This window comes from Scyliorhinus canicula, chromosome 17, assembly GCF_902713615.1.
Source record: "Scyliorhinus canicula chromosome 17, sScyCan1.1, whole genome shotgun sequence".
Classification (NCBI taxonomy): Eukaryota; Metazoa; Chordata; class Chondrichthyes; order Carcharhiniformes; family Scyliorhinidae; genus Scyliorhinus; species Scyliorhinus canicula.
In genome coordinates, this window is record NC_052162.1 from 43143077 (window position 1) to 43161066 (window position 17990).

The 17990-nt window shown below is 50.9% G+C and overlaps 1 protein-coding gene across 2 annotated transcripts in view; it reads left to right on the forward strand.

Annotated features, from left to right (window-relative positions):
• LOC119952491 (V-set and immunoglobulin domain-containing protein 1-like) overlaps positions 1-17990 on the forward strand; it is a 53817-nt gene that overhangs the window by 26108 nt on the left and 9719 nt on the right. For both annotated transcript variants that reach the window (XM_038776300.1, XM_038776301.1), the window contains one exon: positions 8656-8854. In XM_038776300.1, coding sequence (XP_038632228.1) covers positions 8656-8854 — 199 coding nt within the window. The remainder of the gene's footprint in view (positions 1-8655; positions 8855-17990) is intronic.

The window sequence follows — 17990 nt, forward strand, 5'->3', positions numbered from 1 at the left end:
TGAGGATTCTTATTTCTGGCACCCCATCGGCAGTCTGGGCCCTTTCCCGCCGATTATGGGAGAGCTTTTCCTGTGGGGACACAGAGAGGGCATCGTTAGCCACACGTTGGTTCACAGTGATGGAAGAGGGGGGGGGGTGTGAAGACAGGGTTGGAGGGTTTGTGGGAGGAGTGGGGAAGGTGGGCTGGGGGCTGCTTGGTGTGGTTGGAGGGGTGGTTGCTCCCTTGTGTGTGGGGAGGGGGTGGGGGGGCCGGATTTGGTGTCTAGCAGTTGTGCTGCCCGGTGTAGGATGTTGACCTTCTTCCTGCACGTCTGACCACTCCTCCTGGTCACACTTCCTCGAGCTTACGGCTGCTGCCACCTCATCCCAGGCAGCTCTGGCTGCCCTGTGGCTCACCCTCCTGGACCCTCGGGGGAACAGGACATCCCTCCTGGCCTCGACTGCATCTAGAAGCCTCCACCAGGCCAGGGTCCCCGAATCTTGGAGCTGGTCTCTTCGGTGCCATTGCTGTGAGCTGGCTCGCGTTGGCCGAACAAGTGCAGCTTAAGTGCTGCTCGATCTTGTTAGCGGGGGGGCTGGCAAGTGCTGTCCCAGCGAATCAGCTGGTAAGCCATCATTTGGGGAGAGAAGCTGGTGAGGCCTCGTGAAATGGACCAATTAATGTTGAATTGCTTTTGCCGGCTTGGCCGTGCTGAGCGCTGGGAAGCTCATGGCAATTCCCACTTGCTACCACACTTAGAAATTTTGCGGAGACTTGCGCCCTAAATCTTCACAGCACAGTGTACTATTTTGAAACTGCTCGACTGTATAAGTTTATTAAAGATCCATGGACCATAAATGATGATGACAAAATAAAAGAAATAGGAAATAAAGGAGTCAACAGGAAAGAATTCCTGAAAGAATGGTTGAAGAGCCATGAAAAAAATGCTTGAAAACAACTTTCTTTTTGGGGAAAGAAGCTTAGTATTTTCTTCAAAATTATATTATAATTGAGTGATGTGACATTGTGATACAATGCAATGCATGTCCATTGCACCATGCATTTGTAAACAAACAAATGCCATTAATTAAGAGGAAAGTATGCAAATTGGCTATTTTGATCTGGAGTCCGACAAAAAGCTGCTCCTTTCCTCTGAGTGCATCTTTGTTTCTCCCAGTCTCGTGAACACATGTACATGTCTGACTTGTACATTCTCTCTCAATACGATTGAGACAAATCATGTCCATCTCTCTCCTGATTGCTCTTATAGGCCTCCTGTTTCACACACATTAAGTCTAAAGGAAGCACTGTTGTTTTAGCTATATTTAGAGCTCTCCTCTCAAAGGTACATTATGGAGTGATGAGCTATGGCTTTATGGCCATGGTCTTGTGTTGCGAGAGGGAGATATTTGGAAATTGGATCCAAAAATGGGATTGAAGATGTAGTAGGCAATTTAGGGGTTAAACAGACTGAGGGACAAACTGCGAGGACGGAGTCAGAGGAATACGCCCACACCTGGTCTGAGTAACATTGATTCAGACTTAAACTCGTTAGTGGGAATACACAGGTGCCCGCGTTCAGCCGGAGTGATTTACTTGAGATCCAGTGTCCTTGGACACTCTTGTTTGGCCAGCCATTAGCCCATTACAGAGTCTGATGGCCTCTTTTGCAGGTAAATGGGAGGTTAGTTGCATATCAATGGAATGTTTCTGTTCTTTTGTATAAACGGGAGTGGGCAATCAAATAGTCAAGATAACGATAATGAGTTCATGTCTGGACACCCCAGGGGCTGGGCACAGTTCAGGGAGAGAGAGAGAGAGAAAGAATCCTGTTTGAACAGGTGGGCAGAAGAAATTGAAAAGCCACAGAGGTCATAGAAAGCTATCCCTGAGACAAGGGGCTAGATTCTCCGCCCCCCCCCGGCGGGTTGGAGAATTGCCGGGGGGGGGGGGGGGGGGGCGTGAATCCCGCCCCACTGGCCGCCGAATTCTCCGGCACCGGATATTTGCCGGGGGCGGGAATCGCCACTGCGCCAGTCGGCGCCCCCCCCCCCCCCCCCCCCCCCAGTGATTCTCCGGTCCGCTATCGGCCGACGTCCCTCTGCTGTAATGCCTCTCCCGCCAGCGTGAATCAATCCACCTGCCTTACCGGCGGGACTGGCGGTGCGGGCGGTCTCCGGGGTCATGGGGGGGGGGGCGTGGAGCGATCTGGCCCCGGGTGGTGCCCCCACGGTGGCATGGCCCGCGATCGGGGCCCACCGATCCACGGGTGAGCCTGTGCTGTGGGGCACTCTTTTCCTTCCACGTTGGCCGATGCTAAAGTGACCCCCTCCCCTGCGTATGCAAGGGGATGACGTCAGCAGCCGCTGACGCTCCGGCGCATGCGCGGACTTCCGCCGGCCGGCGAAGTCCCTGCAGCCCTGGCTGGCGTGGCGCCAAAGGCCGTTCACGCCAGTCGGCAGGATGGGAACCACTCCAGCGCGGGCTTAGCCCCTAAAGGTGCAGAGAAATCCGCACCTTTGGGGCGGCCCGACGCCGGAATGGTTCACGCCACTCCATCCCTCCGGACCCCCTGCCTCGCCGGGTAGGGGAGAATCCAGCATAAGCTTGTGAAAAGGGTTCTGAAGGACCATCTTTGACAGCAGAAAAATAGCTTCGAAAATGCAAGTATTACCTTTGCCTTCCGGTGTAAGCGGAATGAGAGCTGTATATTCCTTTGAAGAGCTGTTTGATGGAAACTCGTGCATTAGGGTTAAGGAACTACATGCAATCTGTTATTGTTAGGGTTGAAGTTTAGAAGTTTAAATATTGGGTGCGATCTACCAGAATTGGAACAGAGTCCTGTAGAGCATGAGATTAGCCGGATGTTTCCCGGCGCTCGGAACTCCAAGAAACACCCCTCTATCTAATGCCCATCCAGGTGGATTGGGGGCCTCACGACCAGGCCACACTTAGCCACGCTCTCTGCACTGAGGGGCTCCGCTTGCCGGAACTCATCAGCGCAGTGAAAATTGGGATGCCATTTTTAAATGGTCTCTCAATCTCTCAAGTACCCAACATGACACCCGAATACCCCCAAGCCTCAACTTCACTATAGGGGGGGACCCTAGGCCGCCCCGCACCACCCCTTGCCCATGTAGAACAAACCCCGGCTCAATCACTGCTGCGCAACAAATGCCCGCCTGGCACCTTGGCAGTGTCCCTGCCAGCTGGCAGTGTCACTGGGCCACCTTGGCAGTGCCAAGCTGGAACCCAGGTGGCACAGCCACGGTGCCAGTTCCAGAGTGCCCAGGTGGCACCAGCAGTGCCAGGGTAACACCTTGCGCAGAGGCATGGACCTGGGGGCTTCCAATACCCTGGGAGACTCCATGAGTGCTGTTCCATTTGGTCCCCATTTGTGAAGACCAGCACTGAATGGCACTCACCTGAAGTCTCCAAGGCAGGTGAGTTAGATCCCAGGTTAGATCTGGCCTTGGTTAGCTCTCGGGAACGCATATTAGACTAGCTGACTCACTCTAAATGCAGATTTTCCAGAAAGTAATCCTGTCCTTAATCAGTGGGATTCACATCACAATGTCTCGTGACATCGCGTTTGATCTCATGAGGCGTGTTTGTGGGGTCTCACGGCATTTATTGGTTGCGTTGTGCTGCGCTGCTTTTCGGGTGCAACGAGAACTAATGATCCCGCCCATTGATTTTCTTTTGTTTTTATAAAGTTTGCATACAAAATAACAAAATCCTATTTCTTATGTTATCACTCCCGGAACAAATCAATCTTTCCGCACCACCGTAAAACTTAAAAACATTATGGTTCCGGTCCAGTATCTTAGCCACTGTTGAGACCTGACCAGGCATCTGTAACAAATTGGGGGCTCGTGGCTGGGATTCTTTATGTATAATTCATGTTTGGCTTGGGTTATCAAACTTAAAGACAGTGGGCGGGATTCTCCACCGGCGGGTGGAGGCAAAACTGTGGTGCGGTGGGGCGCAGAATCCAGCCCACTGAGTGTGCATGTGTAGATCGATGCATTCTTTCCAGGTTTGAAATATTAAATACGGGGGTGACTGGAAATGGCTCTTGCAGTTGCAAAAGATGTCCGAGAGGTGGAAGAAATTACTCAGAAGGATTTACAAAGGGAACCTAAATCAAAGTTTTTGAGTTTGGCAGTGAGACTGCAGTTGGCCCCGGCCAAAGGAGCAAAGATTGCAGATTGCCGGGTGTGGAGGGTATTAGCTATGAGGAGAGATTGAATAAACTGGGATTGTTCTCCCTAGAAAGACGGAGGCTGAGGGGTGACCTGATAGAAGTTAATAAAATTATAAGAGGTATAGATGAGGTGAACAGTTGGAGGCTATTTCCCAGGGTAAAATGACAGTTATGTGGTGGTATGATTTGTATAGCTGTCTGCCATTGGTGCAGAACGCCGGCTCACCATTGGCCCTGGTCGGTCATGTGCCTCTCGACCGATTGGTTGAGACTAGTCATGTGACGGCTCTCCGATTGGTCGAGAGGCTGAGTTAACCACGCCTCCAGATCGAGGTATAAATAGCCAGAACACCCGGCGGTCGTCGATTTACTGTAGTTGACCGCAGGGCTAACTTCTTGCTTATTAAAGCCTAACTTTTGTACAGCAACTCATCTCGCGTTCGATTGATGGTTCATCAAGGTACAAGTTCAAGGTAAGAAAGGATAGGTTCCGTGGAGATGTGCAGGGAAGTTTTTTTACACAGAGGGTGGTGGTGGCCTGGAATGCACTGCCAAGTGAGGTTGTTGAGACAGATACTTTAGCGATCTTTAAGACTTATCTAGATAGACCCATGAACAGATGGGGTATAGAAGGATATAGGCGTGATCGGCGCACGCTTGGAGGGCTGAAACGTCTGTTCCTGTGCTGTACTGTTTTTTGTTCTTATTCTAGATAATACAAGCCAAGGCACAATATTGAAACTTACCAGTAACACAGTTTAACATATTAGAATTAGCTCGAATCCAATTAAAAATAAAAGATTTGGAAATGCAGCAAAAACTGAGAGAAATGTGGATGGCAAATAAAGCTAAAGAAAAAGAGAGAAGAGAGAGTGGCACTGGCAGAAGCCAAAGAGAAAGATAGTGGGCAAAATTCTCCGCCCCCCACGACGGGTGGGAGAATAGCGGGAGGGCCTTCCCGACATTTTTGCCGCCCTCCCGCTATTCTCCCACCCCCCCGCCGAAGTCCCGACCCTAATCGCTGCCGCCGTTTTTTTACGGCCGGCAGCGATTCTCAGCTGTTAGATGGGCCGAAGTCCCAGCCCTTTCCGCCGTTTTTACGAACGGCAAACACACCTGGTCTTGCCGTTCGTAAAAACGGCGTCACAAACTCGCTATTAATAACCATGGCACCGATTGGCACGGCCGTACCACGGCCGTGCCAAGGGTGCCATGGGCCCGCGATCGGTGCCCACCGATCGCGGGCAGCGGGCCAGATGCCCGCGCACTACTTGTCCTTCCGCCGCCCCGCAGTATCCATTCGCGGGGCGGCTGAGGGGCAACCCGGCCCGCGCATGCGCCTGTTTCGCGCAAAAACGCAATGACGTCACACGCGCATGCGCGGGTTGGAGTCTTCCAAACTGCGCATGCGCGGCTGACGTCATATGACGCGTCAGCCGGCGCTAACTCCGGCAAGCGGGCTTAACGATTTTCGTTAAGCCCGTCTTGCCGGAGCCTACGGCGTCGGGCTGCTAGCCCCGACCGGGGACCAGAATCGGTCCCCGGTCGGGAAGGGGCGCGCTGCCGTAAAACCCGCCCGGGTTTTACGGCAGCTTTACGATTTCTCCCGTTTTGGGAGAATCTCGCCCAGGGTTTTCCCAAGGGAAACGGAAAGAGAAAAATGAGCAAAAGAGTGAGAGAAGAGAGAGAATTTGAACTTCGGAAACTGACACTGCAAGGAGAGCAACGACTTAAAAGGTTGAAGATAAAGGCAAGCATTGAGGAAGGACTAGAAGAAGAAGAAATACTTCCTAGTCAAAAATTTAGTTATAATTATGTTGGAGGAATTTAAAGATTCACTTCCCGCCGCAATGGGAACTTATGTGGAAGGGCAAAAATTTAAAACGGCTAGACAGACTGCAGAAATGACGGACGATTGTGAATTGGTTCAGAAAGTAAAGTCTGGTGTTTGACATTAATTTCAATCAATGAAGGATAGAGACTAGGGACATGAAAAGCTCACAGGGGGTCCATGCAGAGGAGGTGTAGTTGGTGATGTTAAGGAGAGTGTGCCTCAGAGCAAAAGGAAACCAATGAAAGTGATAGACATGAAAATGCAAGTGCTTTCATTGTAATAAAGTTGGACATGTTAAATTGCAGTGCTGCTGGCTTAAGAAAATTGCTGGGAAAGTGGACTGGATGAAATAGGATAAGCCAGTGGGGTTTATTAAAGTGGGAGGAAAAACTACTGTCCCAGTTGAAGAGGTGCAACAGAGCGTACAATCCATTCAGAGGTTGGTGGATAATAATAATAATCTTTATTATTGTCACATTAACTTACATTAACTTGGGTGAACTAAAAACATCCACTTCATCCAATGACGTTACTGTGAAAATCCCCTAGTCGCCACACTCTGGCGCCTGTTCAGGTACACAGAGGGAGAATACAGAATGTCCAATTCACCTAACAAGCACATCTTTCGGGAATTGTGGGAGAAAACCGGAGCACCCGGAGGAAACCCATGCAGACACGGGGAAAAGTGCAGACTCTGCACAGACAGTGACCCAAGCGGGAATCAAACCCAAGACCCTACCGCTGTGAAGCAACAGATACCAGAACTTTTTAAGGAGTATATGTATGAGGGTAAAGTTTATTCATGTGTACCAGGTGGAGCAGGTAAGGAGGTTAAGATCTTAAATGATACAGGAAAAAGTCCATCTTTAATGGTGAGAGATAAGGAGACATGTAATTTGGAAGGAGTATTACCAGAAAAGGTAGTCATATGTGACATTAATGGTGAGAGCCTTCATATCCCACTGTGTAAGGTAAGGTTAGAGAGTCCGGTGAAAAGTGGTGAAGTGGTAGTCGGAATAATGGAAAGAAATAATATTTTAGGGATACAATTTATCCTAGGTTATGATAAAAAGCTGGATCACTGGTGGGAGTGAAGCCTACTGTGGTTTAAAAGCCAGTGGAATGTCAAACAACTGAGATGTTGCAAGAATTATATCCGGGAGTGTTTCCTGATTGTGTGGTAACCCAATTACAAAGACATAGGCTGAAACAGGAGGAAGAGAACTTGAGAAGTGCCGATGAGAAGGCTGCGGTTCAATTGTCAGAAACCATGTTGGATCAGGTGATTAGTCAAGACCAAGAGCAAGTGGTGGATGAATTATCAGGAACCATGTTTGATTAGATGGGCAGTTCAGCACAGAGCAGGTGTTGGATGAAGTGGATGTCTTTAGTTCAAGCAAGTTGGTTGAATTACAACAAAAAGATGAAGAGATAAAGAAGTTATACCAGGAAGCATCTACAGAAATGGAATGGGTGTATATAGGAATGTTATTACATTAGAAATAATGTATTAATGAGAAAATGGAGACTATTACATATTCAAACAGATGCGACATGGGCAATAGTTCATCAAGTGGTATTACCAGTGGGTTATAGAAAGCAGGTTTTGCGGATAGCACATGAGTTTCCAGTAGGGGGTCATTAGGGGTAAGGCAGACGAAAATACAACAAAATGTTTTATTGACCTGGACTGCATAAGGATGTAGTTGAATTTTGCAGTACCTGTCACACATGTCAGGTAATAGGGAAACCTCAGGCGATAATCAAACCAGCATCTTCAATGCCCATTCCTGCATTCAAGGAACCATTCACAAGGGCACAAGTTGATTGCCAAGTGGATCAGGACATTTTGCTATATTAAAAGTACTATATGGATGCAGTTGTTAGTGTAAATAGATGGGAAGGAAGGTTAATACAATATTGCAAAAGAACAGAATGTAGAGAAAAGCAAAGCCAAACAGCAGTAATCAGAATCTAGAAAGGGAAAGCATCAAGATTCTAAAATGTTTTACATAACTTCCCAGCATACCATGTATTTTTACTGCACTTCCTTGATAATTTCTCTGGATATCTTGTAGTCCAACCCAAAGCAAAAGAAGAGAGGCAGGCATCAGCAAATGCCAAATGGTGTTTGTTTGTGTGTCTATCCATGTGAATTATATCAACTAAAATAATCATGAAGTGGAGATGCCGGCGTTGGACTGGGGTGAGCACAGTAAGAAATCTTACAAACACCAGGTTAAAGTCCAACAGGTTTGTTTCGGATCACTAGCTTTCGGAGCACTAATCAGTTAGGGAAGTTAGTTAGTAGCTGAATCCCAGGCTCGATCACTGTGCTGAATTAGCATGACCTCAGCCAGAGTAGCTCCTGGAAATTATTATTGGCCTCAGTACCACAGATTGAAGCTTGACCAGGATTTCACTTTCTTAATTGCGATCTCATGACTGTTGCTGTGTGTGTGTGTATGTGTTGATCTTAGGTGAGGCCATTAAAGAAAAACGGTGTTAATTTAATGTTGCCTGTGCTGACATGCGTAGGTTTTGTGCTGGGAGGAGGCATTCATGGGTTTATAAATAGTATCAATCCCAAATGTCATTCTGTGTATTGTAACTCTGTCTTTTTTCATTTACAGATGTATTATTATGGGGACAAACTGACGTACATAAACAAAGAGTTCAATGGCCGGTTACTGGCAACACATACCCCAGGAAATGCATCCATTACCATTGAAAAGCTGCGTCCATCTGACAGTGGGAATTATCTGTGTCAAGTTGATAATCCACCAGATTTCACAGGAAATCACATCGGATCTGTAGTGCTCACAGTGTTAGGTAATCCACAGTCACCACTTTTCCAATAATCGCCTTTCCCTTGATTTTCATGTTTGTGCTCATCAAACCACAATATGCTCGAGACCGGAACGCATTATGTGCCTTGCATCCAGTGCCAGGTAGAGTCTGAAGATAGAGAAGACTTTCATCACATCAGTCTGCTGTGGATTCTGAGCATATGTCCCAGCGGTAAAAACTAATGTTGTATGCGGTGCGCCACCCAGTTGCAAATTTTCTTATGATTTTAGTGTATCTCCGAAAGCTAAACTTGCAGGCTGATTTTGAGGCTGGGCTATGCAAGGGACAGTCAGGAGCAGGGAAGGTGCATCTGAGTGCAGGTACAGGCTTAGGGTGCCACATACTCTGGATTGAGGAGGGGGAGATCAAATGCTATCAGAAAATATTGTTGGATAGAGTTGCAATTAATCCTCAATTTTCACCTTAGAGCTGCTGCAGACAATTGTGCTACCTCTATGGTCACCTCAACTAAGATGAGCTAATTCAGCTTAGACCAGAGATCAAGGGCTGGATTCTCCTATTTGAAGACTAAGTGCTGATGCCGATGTGGGAACAATGGTGTTTTACGCCCGAAAAAATGGCGCAAAAGGTGCCTCCGTCTGTTGGGGGGCTAGCAGGCATGCAGCGCAAAGCCCCCGGGTCTACCTGCGGATACAGCCGGAGAATTGCCGGGTCCGTGGCCGCGCATGCGCACGGCGGCGGCCTGCAGTGGCCGTGCCATGCAACAGGGCGCCGGCCGCACACGGACCTGGCCTGCCAAAATCTGCGCCTCCGTAATCCGCCTTGTCACCCCCGGAACAGCCCTCACCATTTCCCCTAGCCCCTGCCAAAGCCACCTGTGCCTGCGGAACGGCTCCACCTCCCCCCCCCCCCCCCCCCCCCCGGAATGTGCGGCGTTGGACTCAATCCGCAGCCGCCACACCAGGCTCATGGAAATAAAAAGGACAAGTGTTCCACGCTGTCAGGAACTCGGCACATCAGAGGTGGAGCATTGGGGGAGGGCCTCAGGTGATGTCCTGAGGCCGTCCCGACGTCGTGCGCCGTATTCTTTCAGTACGCCATTTTCGAGGGGGCAGAGCATTACAAAAGCAGCGCCGCCCTTAATTTCAGCGCAACCAGGGATCCTCCGGCCGAACGCGATTTCGCCGCCGGTGACCAGAGAATCCCGCCCAAAATCTGGCATCTTCTATCTTCGTTATCAAATGATTTTAAGAACTGAACTCATTGAGGTCTTTTAAGCCGATCTGTTAATTTAATGGTGAATTATGCCAAATTCAGAGGCTCACCAAATGGCACCATATGAAGGAAAACACAAATCACATTATGTTTATGCAAATCCAGGTCTCAAAGACGAACAGATATAGCTGTCGCCTACTTTTGCCTATCTACACTTGATATGACAGATATTGTGTTACGTACTCTGGGATCAGTAAGAAGTCTTACAACACCAGGTTAAAGTCCAACAGGTTTGTTTCAAACACGAGCTTTCGGAGCGCAGCTCCTTCCTACCTGAGGAAGGAGCTGTGCTCTGAAAGCTAGTGATTTGAAACAAACCTGTTGGACTTTAACCTGGTGTTGTAAGACTTCTTACTGTGCTCACCCCAGTCCAACGCTGGCATCTCCACATCACGTACTCTGGGATAACACAGGCTGCAACTGGATGCAGTTTTAACCAAAAGATACTCCAGACCTTGAAGTTTCTTCAATCTGATTTATTGAACCAGTAGCACAGTAAGCACAGTTCTCTCTGAGTTCGACCCTCTGCTAACCTAAGTGTGGTTACTCTGTCTGACTGAACCAGACTAGCTCTTAGCCACGTGCTGGAGGTGTGATACTGTACATACAACCTGACTCACTCTGTAGATGTTCATCAGTGGAAAGAGGCGGAGTGAGTGCCTTGTGTCTTTATAGTGAGATACCACCCCTGAGTGTCCTGCCTGCTCATTGGTCATGTCCTGTTCTCTGTGTTCATTAGCTGCCTGTCTGCGCCTGTCTGTATATCATTATCTGCATGTCTGCATATCATGACAACAGGGTTCCACCTCCTTGTCAATCCATATTTGCTGAGAACTGAGCACTCCATAAACATTACAGCAAGACATATATAGGGCGCAATTTAATGGGAAAAAAGTCCCGTTATGGGCCCGTTTGGCAGGATGCAACACCGAGAACGACCCCACTATTAAACAGGACTCTGCTACTTTTTTTGGGCCACTGTGAGGTGTGCCCTGCTGAAGCTGCACTTAGACTGAGAAGAGATACAAATGGCACCCGCATCTCTCAACCCCCACCTCGGCTTCTCGAGATGCCCAATTTACCAATTAATAAGTCCTCGAGCCCCCCTGGACCCCACCTCAAGGGCAGGGCATCCCATGGCCCAATCCTAGCATGGGCAACCTGGCACACAGGCACCACGGCACTGTCAGTGCCCATGCAAGCCTGGCAGTACCACCCTGGTACCACCAAGGTGCCTGGGTGGCAGTGCTAAGGTGCCTTTGTGGCAGTGCCAATGTGCCTGGGTGGCATCATGTGATTAGCGGGCCCACTCGAACATCTCTCACACCTGTTCTCAACTCCCACAAGAAACAATGCATTCTGGCTTTAGTAAGTGTGCCCAAAACATTATCTTGAGCTCAGCCTCACACACAATGACGTCGTGTTCACCCTGAAGAGGGCCTCACTCCACACCTGCTACTTCAGTATAGGTTCCAGCTCCTCCTCCACCTCCCATTTGACCTTCACCCCTTCCATGGAGCCCAGATCCTCCCCAAAATCCGCCCATATACGCCAGATGTGCTGCCCCCTTCTGACCCTGAACAGGAAAGAATCCTCTCCAGCAAGGATGATGGCGGCGCAACTGGGAATGCTGGAAACATCCGCCTAACGGAATTTCGTACCTGGAGGTACCTAAACGAGTCTGAGCCCAAGAGACTGAATTTCTCTTTCAATTCTTCCAGGCTGGCAAACCGCCTCTCCAGGAATAAATAATTTGCTCTCTCCAGCCCCTACCCCTTGCACACCCCAAATGTAGCATCTAACCTTGCCGGCTCGAACAAGTAGTTAACACAAAGTGGGGGCCAGCTTTGAGAATGATCCCAGCTTGAAATGCTAACGGAGTTGCCTCCATATCTTTAAAGTGGAAACAACAATCAAGTACTTTGCCGGGGCAAATGGCAGTGACGTCGTCATAAGTGCCCTCAAACTGGACACTCTACATGACCCAAACTCCATCCGCACCCAGACAGACCCCGGGTCCCCACACCATCCCAATTCCTTCTGTGCTGCGTTGGCAGCCCAGTAATAAAATATCAGGTTTGGCAGCGCAAGACCCCAAACCGTTTATCCCTCCATGTAGGACACCCCTCCAAATCCTCGGAGTCTTTCCTGCCCATGAAAGCCTGCCGCCCCCCCCCCGGAAAAATGACTTGGATAGAAATATCAGAGATACTGAAATAGGAGCAGGAATCTTGGCAAGATGTTCATCTTGATTGATGAACCCTGTCTGCCAAGGACAATGGGAAGCTGTCCCACCTTTACAGGTCAGCCTTAACTCTACCCCCTGATGTGTTGGGTATGCTGGGTCTGCGAGGACTGCGTTTACTATAGCAGTGAGAGAGACAGACTTCCAACACTTGGAGAAATGCAACTCTATTTTATTGAACTCTTAACTATCATACATACTTTAACTGTGGGTTGACACTATGCTGAGGTAACTGGAGACCTGAGGCTAACCTGACCAGACTATCTTACTAACACATGATGGATGTTCTAGTTGATGCTCACAGGCTCTGGCTGTCTCAGAGGCTGCATCCCAAGAGAGCGGGAAAACTAGTGCCCTCTGGCTTTATAGTGACCGTGTCCTGTCTGGTGATTTGCTGCTGTGTTCTGTGTGTTCATTGGCCATCCTGTGTGTCAATCAATGTCTGTCTGTGCACCATCATATACTTGTGTGTATATTATGACACCCACTAGGCAGGTATAATTCAATTTACGAGCTGCGCCCTGTCTAGAGCCACCTGGATCCCAGGTACTGAAAACTAGTCCCGGCCAGGTGGAAAGGTAGCCCCGCAAAACCGACTCCCCTCCCCAAAGTGTTGACCAAAAAATATTTGCTCTTCTCTAAATTTAACTTGTATCCAGCAAAGGAGCTAAATCTCTTCAGTATAGTCACGCGGCGGCATTCTCCGACGCTTCCGCCGGGTTGGAGAATCGGGTGGGGGGGGGTGGCCTGTGGCCTGAATCCCGCCCCACCGCTCCGACGCGGCTGCCGAATTCTCCGGTGCTGGTTTTTTGGCGGGGGTGGGGATCGCGCCGCGCTGGTCAGGTGGCCATTGGCAGTGGCCCCCCCAGCGATTCTCCGGTCCCCGATTGGCCGAGTGGCCGCCCGTTTACGGCCAGTCCCGCCGGCGTGGATTAGACCAGGTATGTACTGACTGGACCGCGGGGAGCGCGGAGGGATCCGGCCCCGGGGGGTCCCCACGGTGGCCTGTCCCGCAATTGGGGCCACCGATCTGCGGACGGGCCTGTGCCGTGGGGGCACTCTTTCCCTCCGCGCCGGCCTGTGTAAAGCTCCGCCATGGCCGGTGCGGAGAAGAAACCCCCTGCGCATGCGCAGGAATCATGCCAGCGGTTCTGGGAACACGCTGGCGCTCCTGCGCATGCACCAACTTGCGCCGGCCAGCAGAGGCCATTCGGCGCCAGTTGACGCGATGCCAAACCCTCCAGCGCTGGCCTTGCCACCAAAGGTGCGGCGGATTCTAGACCTTCTGGGCAGTGCGATGCCAGAGTGGTTGACGCCACTCTTTGGCGACGGTACAGCCCGTCCTGCCAGATACCGGAGAATCCCGGCCATGATGTCTCCCATAGCTGTCCAGGGTCTTTCATCCTGATCATCTTCATAGAGGGACACCCTGGGCGGGATTGTCCAACCGCCATTGATAGCGCCCCCCCCCTTCCCCCCGGCAATTCTCCGGGCCCCAATGGGCAAGCGGCCACCCGTTTTTGGTTAGTCCCGCCGGCATGAAATGGACATGGTCCATCACGCCTCGACCTGGCTTGGACGGCAGCTAGCGGAGTCCTCGGGGGGGGGGGGGGGGGGGGGGGTGCATGGGCTGATCCATCCCCACAAGGGGCCCCACACGGTGGCCTGGCCTGTGATCGGGCCCCACCAATATTTCCCTCTGCTCCGCCATAGACAGCGCGTAGAAGAAACCACCTGCGCATGCGTAGGAAACACGGCGGCGGTGCGCGTGTGCCGGAACACGCCGACGGTTCTGTGTATGCGCCAACGTGCGCCGGCCAACGGCGGCCCTTCGCTGACGGTTGGCATGGCGCCATCCCCGCCGGCGCCAGCCTAGCCCCCAGAAGTGCAGAGGATTCCGCAACGTCCGGGCGGCCCGACGCCGAAGTGGTTCGCGCCGCTCTTGCCGCCGGTGTCGGGCTATCCGACCAGTTGTGGGAGATTCCCGCCCCCTGTGTCCCACACCTCCCTGAACTATCCTGCTTGAGGCCCTCGGCGTAATGCCCAGTGGCTCAATCGCTAAAGTGAACAGAAGGGGAGACATAGGATACCCGTGCCTCATCCCACTGTGCTTTCGAAAAGACCCCAAATTCATGGTGTAGGTGCGAACGCTGGCAGAAGGAGCCTCATACAAAAAACGCACCATAACACAAACCCAGGGACGAACCCAAACTTCTCCAAAACCGCAAAGAGGTACTCACACTCAAATGCTTTTCCTGAATCCAACAATACAATTATCTCCGGTTCCACCCCAGCGGCTGGAGTGAGAACCCACATTCAGCAGTCGCCTCACATCGCATGACAATTTTCAGCCCTTTATCAATCCTGTCTGGTCCTCCCCATCTCCCTCCGGGAGACTGAGTTTCAGCCTCAGTGCTAGAACCTTGGCCAATAACTGTGTCTACATTAAACAATGAAGTCGGGCAATACGACCCATATTCTGTGGGATCCATATCCCTTTTCAGAAGAAGGGAGATAGATGCCTGCCCAAGCTTCTCCAGGAGGGAAGCCTGTGCCAGAGAGTCATTCAACAGACCCAACAATAGTGGAACCAGCTGATCCGCAAACCTCTAGTAAAATTCCACCAGGAACCCATCCTGCCCCGGTGCCTTCCCTGTCTGTATCTGTCCCAACATTAATCGAACCTCCTCCAAACCCAGCAGTGCTTCCAGCTCTTCCCACAATTCCTCCTCCACCTTGGGGAACTCCAGGCCCTCCAAAACCTCTGCCATTCCCAACTCGTCCTCTGTTGGCTCTGACCTATAAAGCCTCTTATAAAAGATTCAAAATGCCACATTCACCTTGACCGAGATAGAAACCAGCCTGCCCCCCGAATCCCTAACCTGAATGACCTCCATAGCCGCTACCTGCCTCCTTAGCTGGTGAGCCAAGAGACGGCTGGCCTTCTACCCATATGCATGCAACACCCCCCTCAAATGCCTCAGCTGGCGCACTGCCTTATCTGTACACAGGAGGTTAAACTGCATTTGCACCTTTTTCCTGCATGCCAAGAATTCTGGAGTTGGATCACTCGCATACCTATGGTCCACTCCCATGGTTTCATCAACTAACTTCTGGCACTCCTTCCTAGCCTCCCCGTCGATGTGTACCTTATATGATATGATCTCTCGTCTAATCACCGCCTTCAACACCTCCCACAGAGTAGAGGGCGAAACCATCCCATTCTCATTGATCACGTATTTCCTTATGGCTCGCTAAACTCTCCTGCAGAATCCCATATCCGACAAGAGCCCTTCATTCAACCTCCACCTCGTACTCGGCGTCTGGCCCGCCCCCAACACTAGGGCTACCAAATGCAGAGCACGGTCAGAGATAACCACTGCCAAATATTCCGCCTTCTTCACCCCAGAGTGAAGTGTCCTCCCCATGACAAAGTTATCTATCCTCGAGACACCTCGTGCACTGGGGAAAGAAACGAGGGGCGGGATTCTCGGCTGCGACTGCCCGGCAACCGAAGAATTCCACCAGAGGTCAATGGATTTCTCCATTGTCGGCATCTCGCTCGTGACTTTCATGCGGCGGGTGGGCCGGAAGAATGCAGCCCTCAGGGTGCATAAACCCCCACTGGGTCCACCCGCCCCCACCTCCCCCCGTGCCTTCTATGAACACAGAAAGCACCTTTGCCATACCAGAAGGGGCCAACGACTTTGGCTTAGAGAGATCCAGCTTCGGATCTAACACACAGTTTAAACCCCCCCCCCCCCCCACACGCCCCCGCCCCCACCGCCAAGAATCAATTGGTTGAGTGTCTAGATATGGTATTGCTGCCAACAGCTGCCTCATAAATGTTACATCATCCCAATTCGGGGTGTACACATTTACTAAGTCCACCGACTTTCTCTCCAGTGTGCCTGGAACCATTGCGGGCCGGCCCCCCTGATCAGTCAAGACCTTCCCCGCCTGGAAGCAGACACTCTTACTGATCAAAATCACCACCCCCGGGGCCCTGCTGTCAAAGTCTGTGGGAAAAACCTGGCTCACCCAGGCCTTCTGGAGCCTGGTCTAATCCTGCATCCACAAGTGAGTCTCCTGCAAAAAACATCACATCGGCCCCCAAACTTTAAATGAGATAAACCTCTTGCCCTTTTCACAGGCCCTCTGGTGATATGCATCACTGTAAATACACAAGGGGTTTATGTGAACACACTACACCTAGGTAGACACTAGAGGGAGCACCAGAGACATGACACACAGACATTCAACCAATAGGCCAGTAAGGTAGGACACGACCAATGGGCATTCAAGACACACACAGAGGTGACATTACCACAGGAGGGCATTACACCAACCCACATATAAGGACACAGCACACATGATCTTCCTCTTTCCAGTGGAGACACTTAGTGAGTACAGACAGGGTTGATTTGAAAGACATCACACCCACCATGTGGATTGTAGCAGACTGGTTCGTCAGTCTGAGTAGCTGTAGCAGGATTAACAGGAGAGTCGAATCCAAGTAGGAGAATCGTTAACAGTTTAATAAATGTGTTAAAGTTATCTCCAAGTCTGAACATTCCTTTGTCAGAGTGCACATCAAGGAGGCAGCTTATGCTACATCAAGAGCATAACAAAACAGGCCCCACACATTCCAAGTGACTAGCCTTGTCGGTGGTCTTTCTCAACCCCACCCCGACCTTCGAATCAGCCATTACCAACGCAATGAACCATCCCTTCATTGCAAATTCCAAAGGCCCAACCCACCCCCAAACTATACTCATTGTACCTTGCCAAAGTTAGTTTCTAACCAATAACGTGAACCGATGACTCTAGTGAACTCTTAATTATTGCGTAGTGTTTGTAGAAAAAATATATTTCTTTGCTGTTATGAGTTGGTCTCAGTCCAAGGCATAACTTCCATTTGGCAATGTATGTTAAACAAGAGGAACATCTTGGTCGGGATTCTCACACAATCGGCAGCATGGCCCGATGCCGGTGCCAAGAATGGCGTGAACCACTCCGGCCTCGGGCCACCTGGAAGTTGCGGAATCCTCCGTACTTCCGGGGGCTAGGCCGCGCCGGAGGGGTTGGCGCCACACCAACCAGCGGCGAAGTGTCGCTGCAGGGCCGCCGTAGACATGCGCATGCGCAGAACCGCCAGCGTGTTCTGGCGCATACGCAAACCGCCGGCATGTTCCTGCACATGCGCAAGGGGTTCTTCTCCAGAGGCCGGCGCGGAGGGAAAGAGTGCCCCCACGGCACAGGCCCGCCCGCAGATCGGTGGGCTCCATCGCGGGCCAGGCCACCGTGCCCCCCCCCCCCCCCCCCCCCCCGGGGCCGGATCCCCCCGCGCCACCCCTGAGGACCCGTCTAGATGGCCAACAAGCCAGGTCCTGCCGTGATGGACCTGATCGATGCTGGGTGCAACCGGGTGGGAAAATCACGCCTATTGTTTTCTGTATATTTATATGGGATATCAAAAAGATCATAACTGGACTATTAAATTAAATTTTCCCAATTACCAGCCTCCTTCCCAGCGTTGCAGCTGGCTGCTGAGCTAGGGGAGTCAGGATGCTAGAAAGATAAACTCCCAAAATTATTTTGCCAACTGTAACATGATGTAATCGTATAATATTGGCC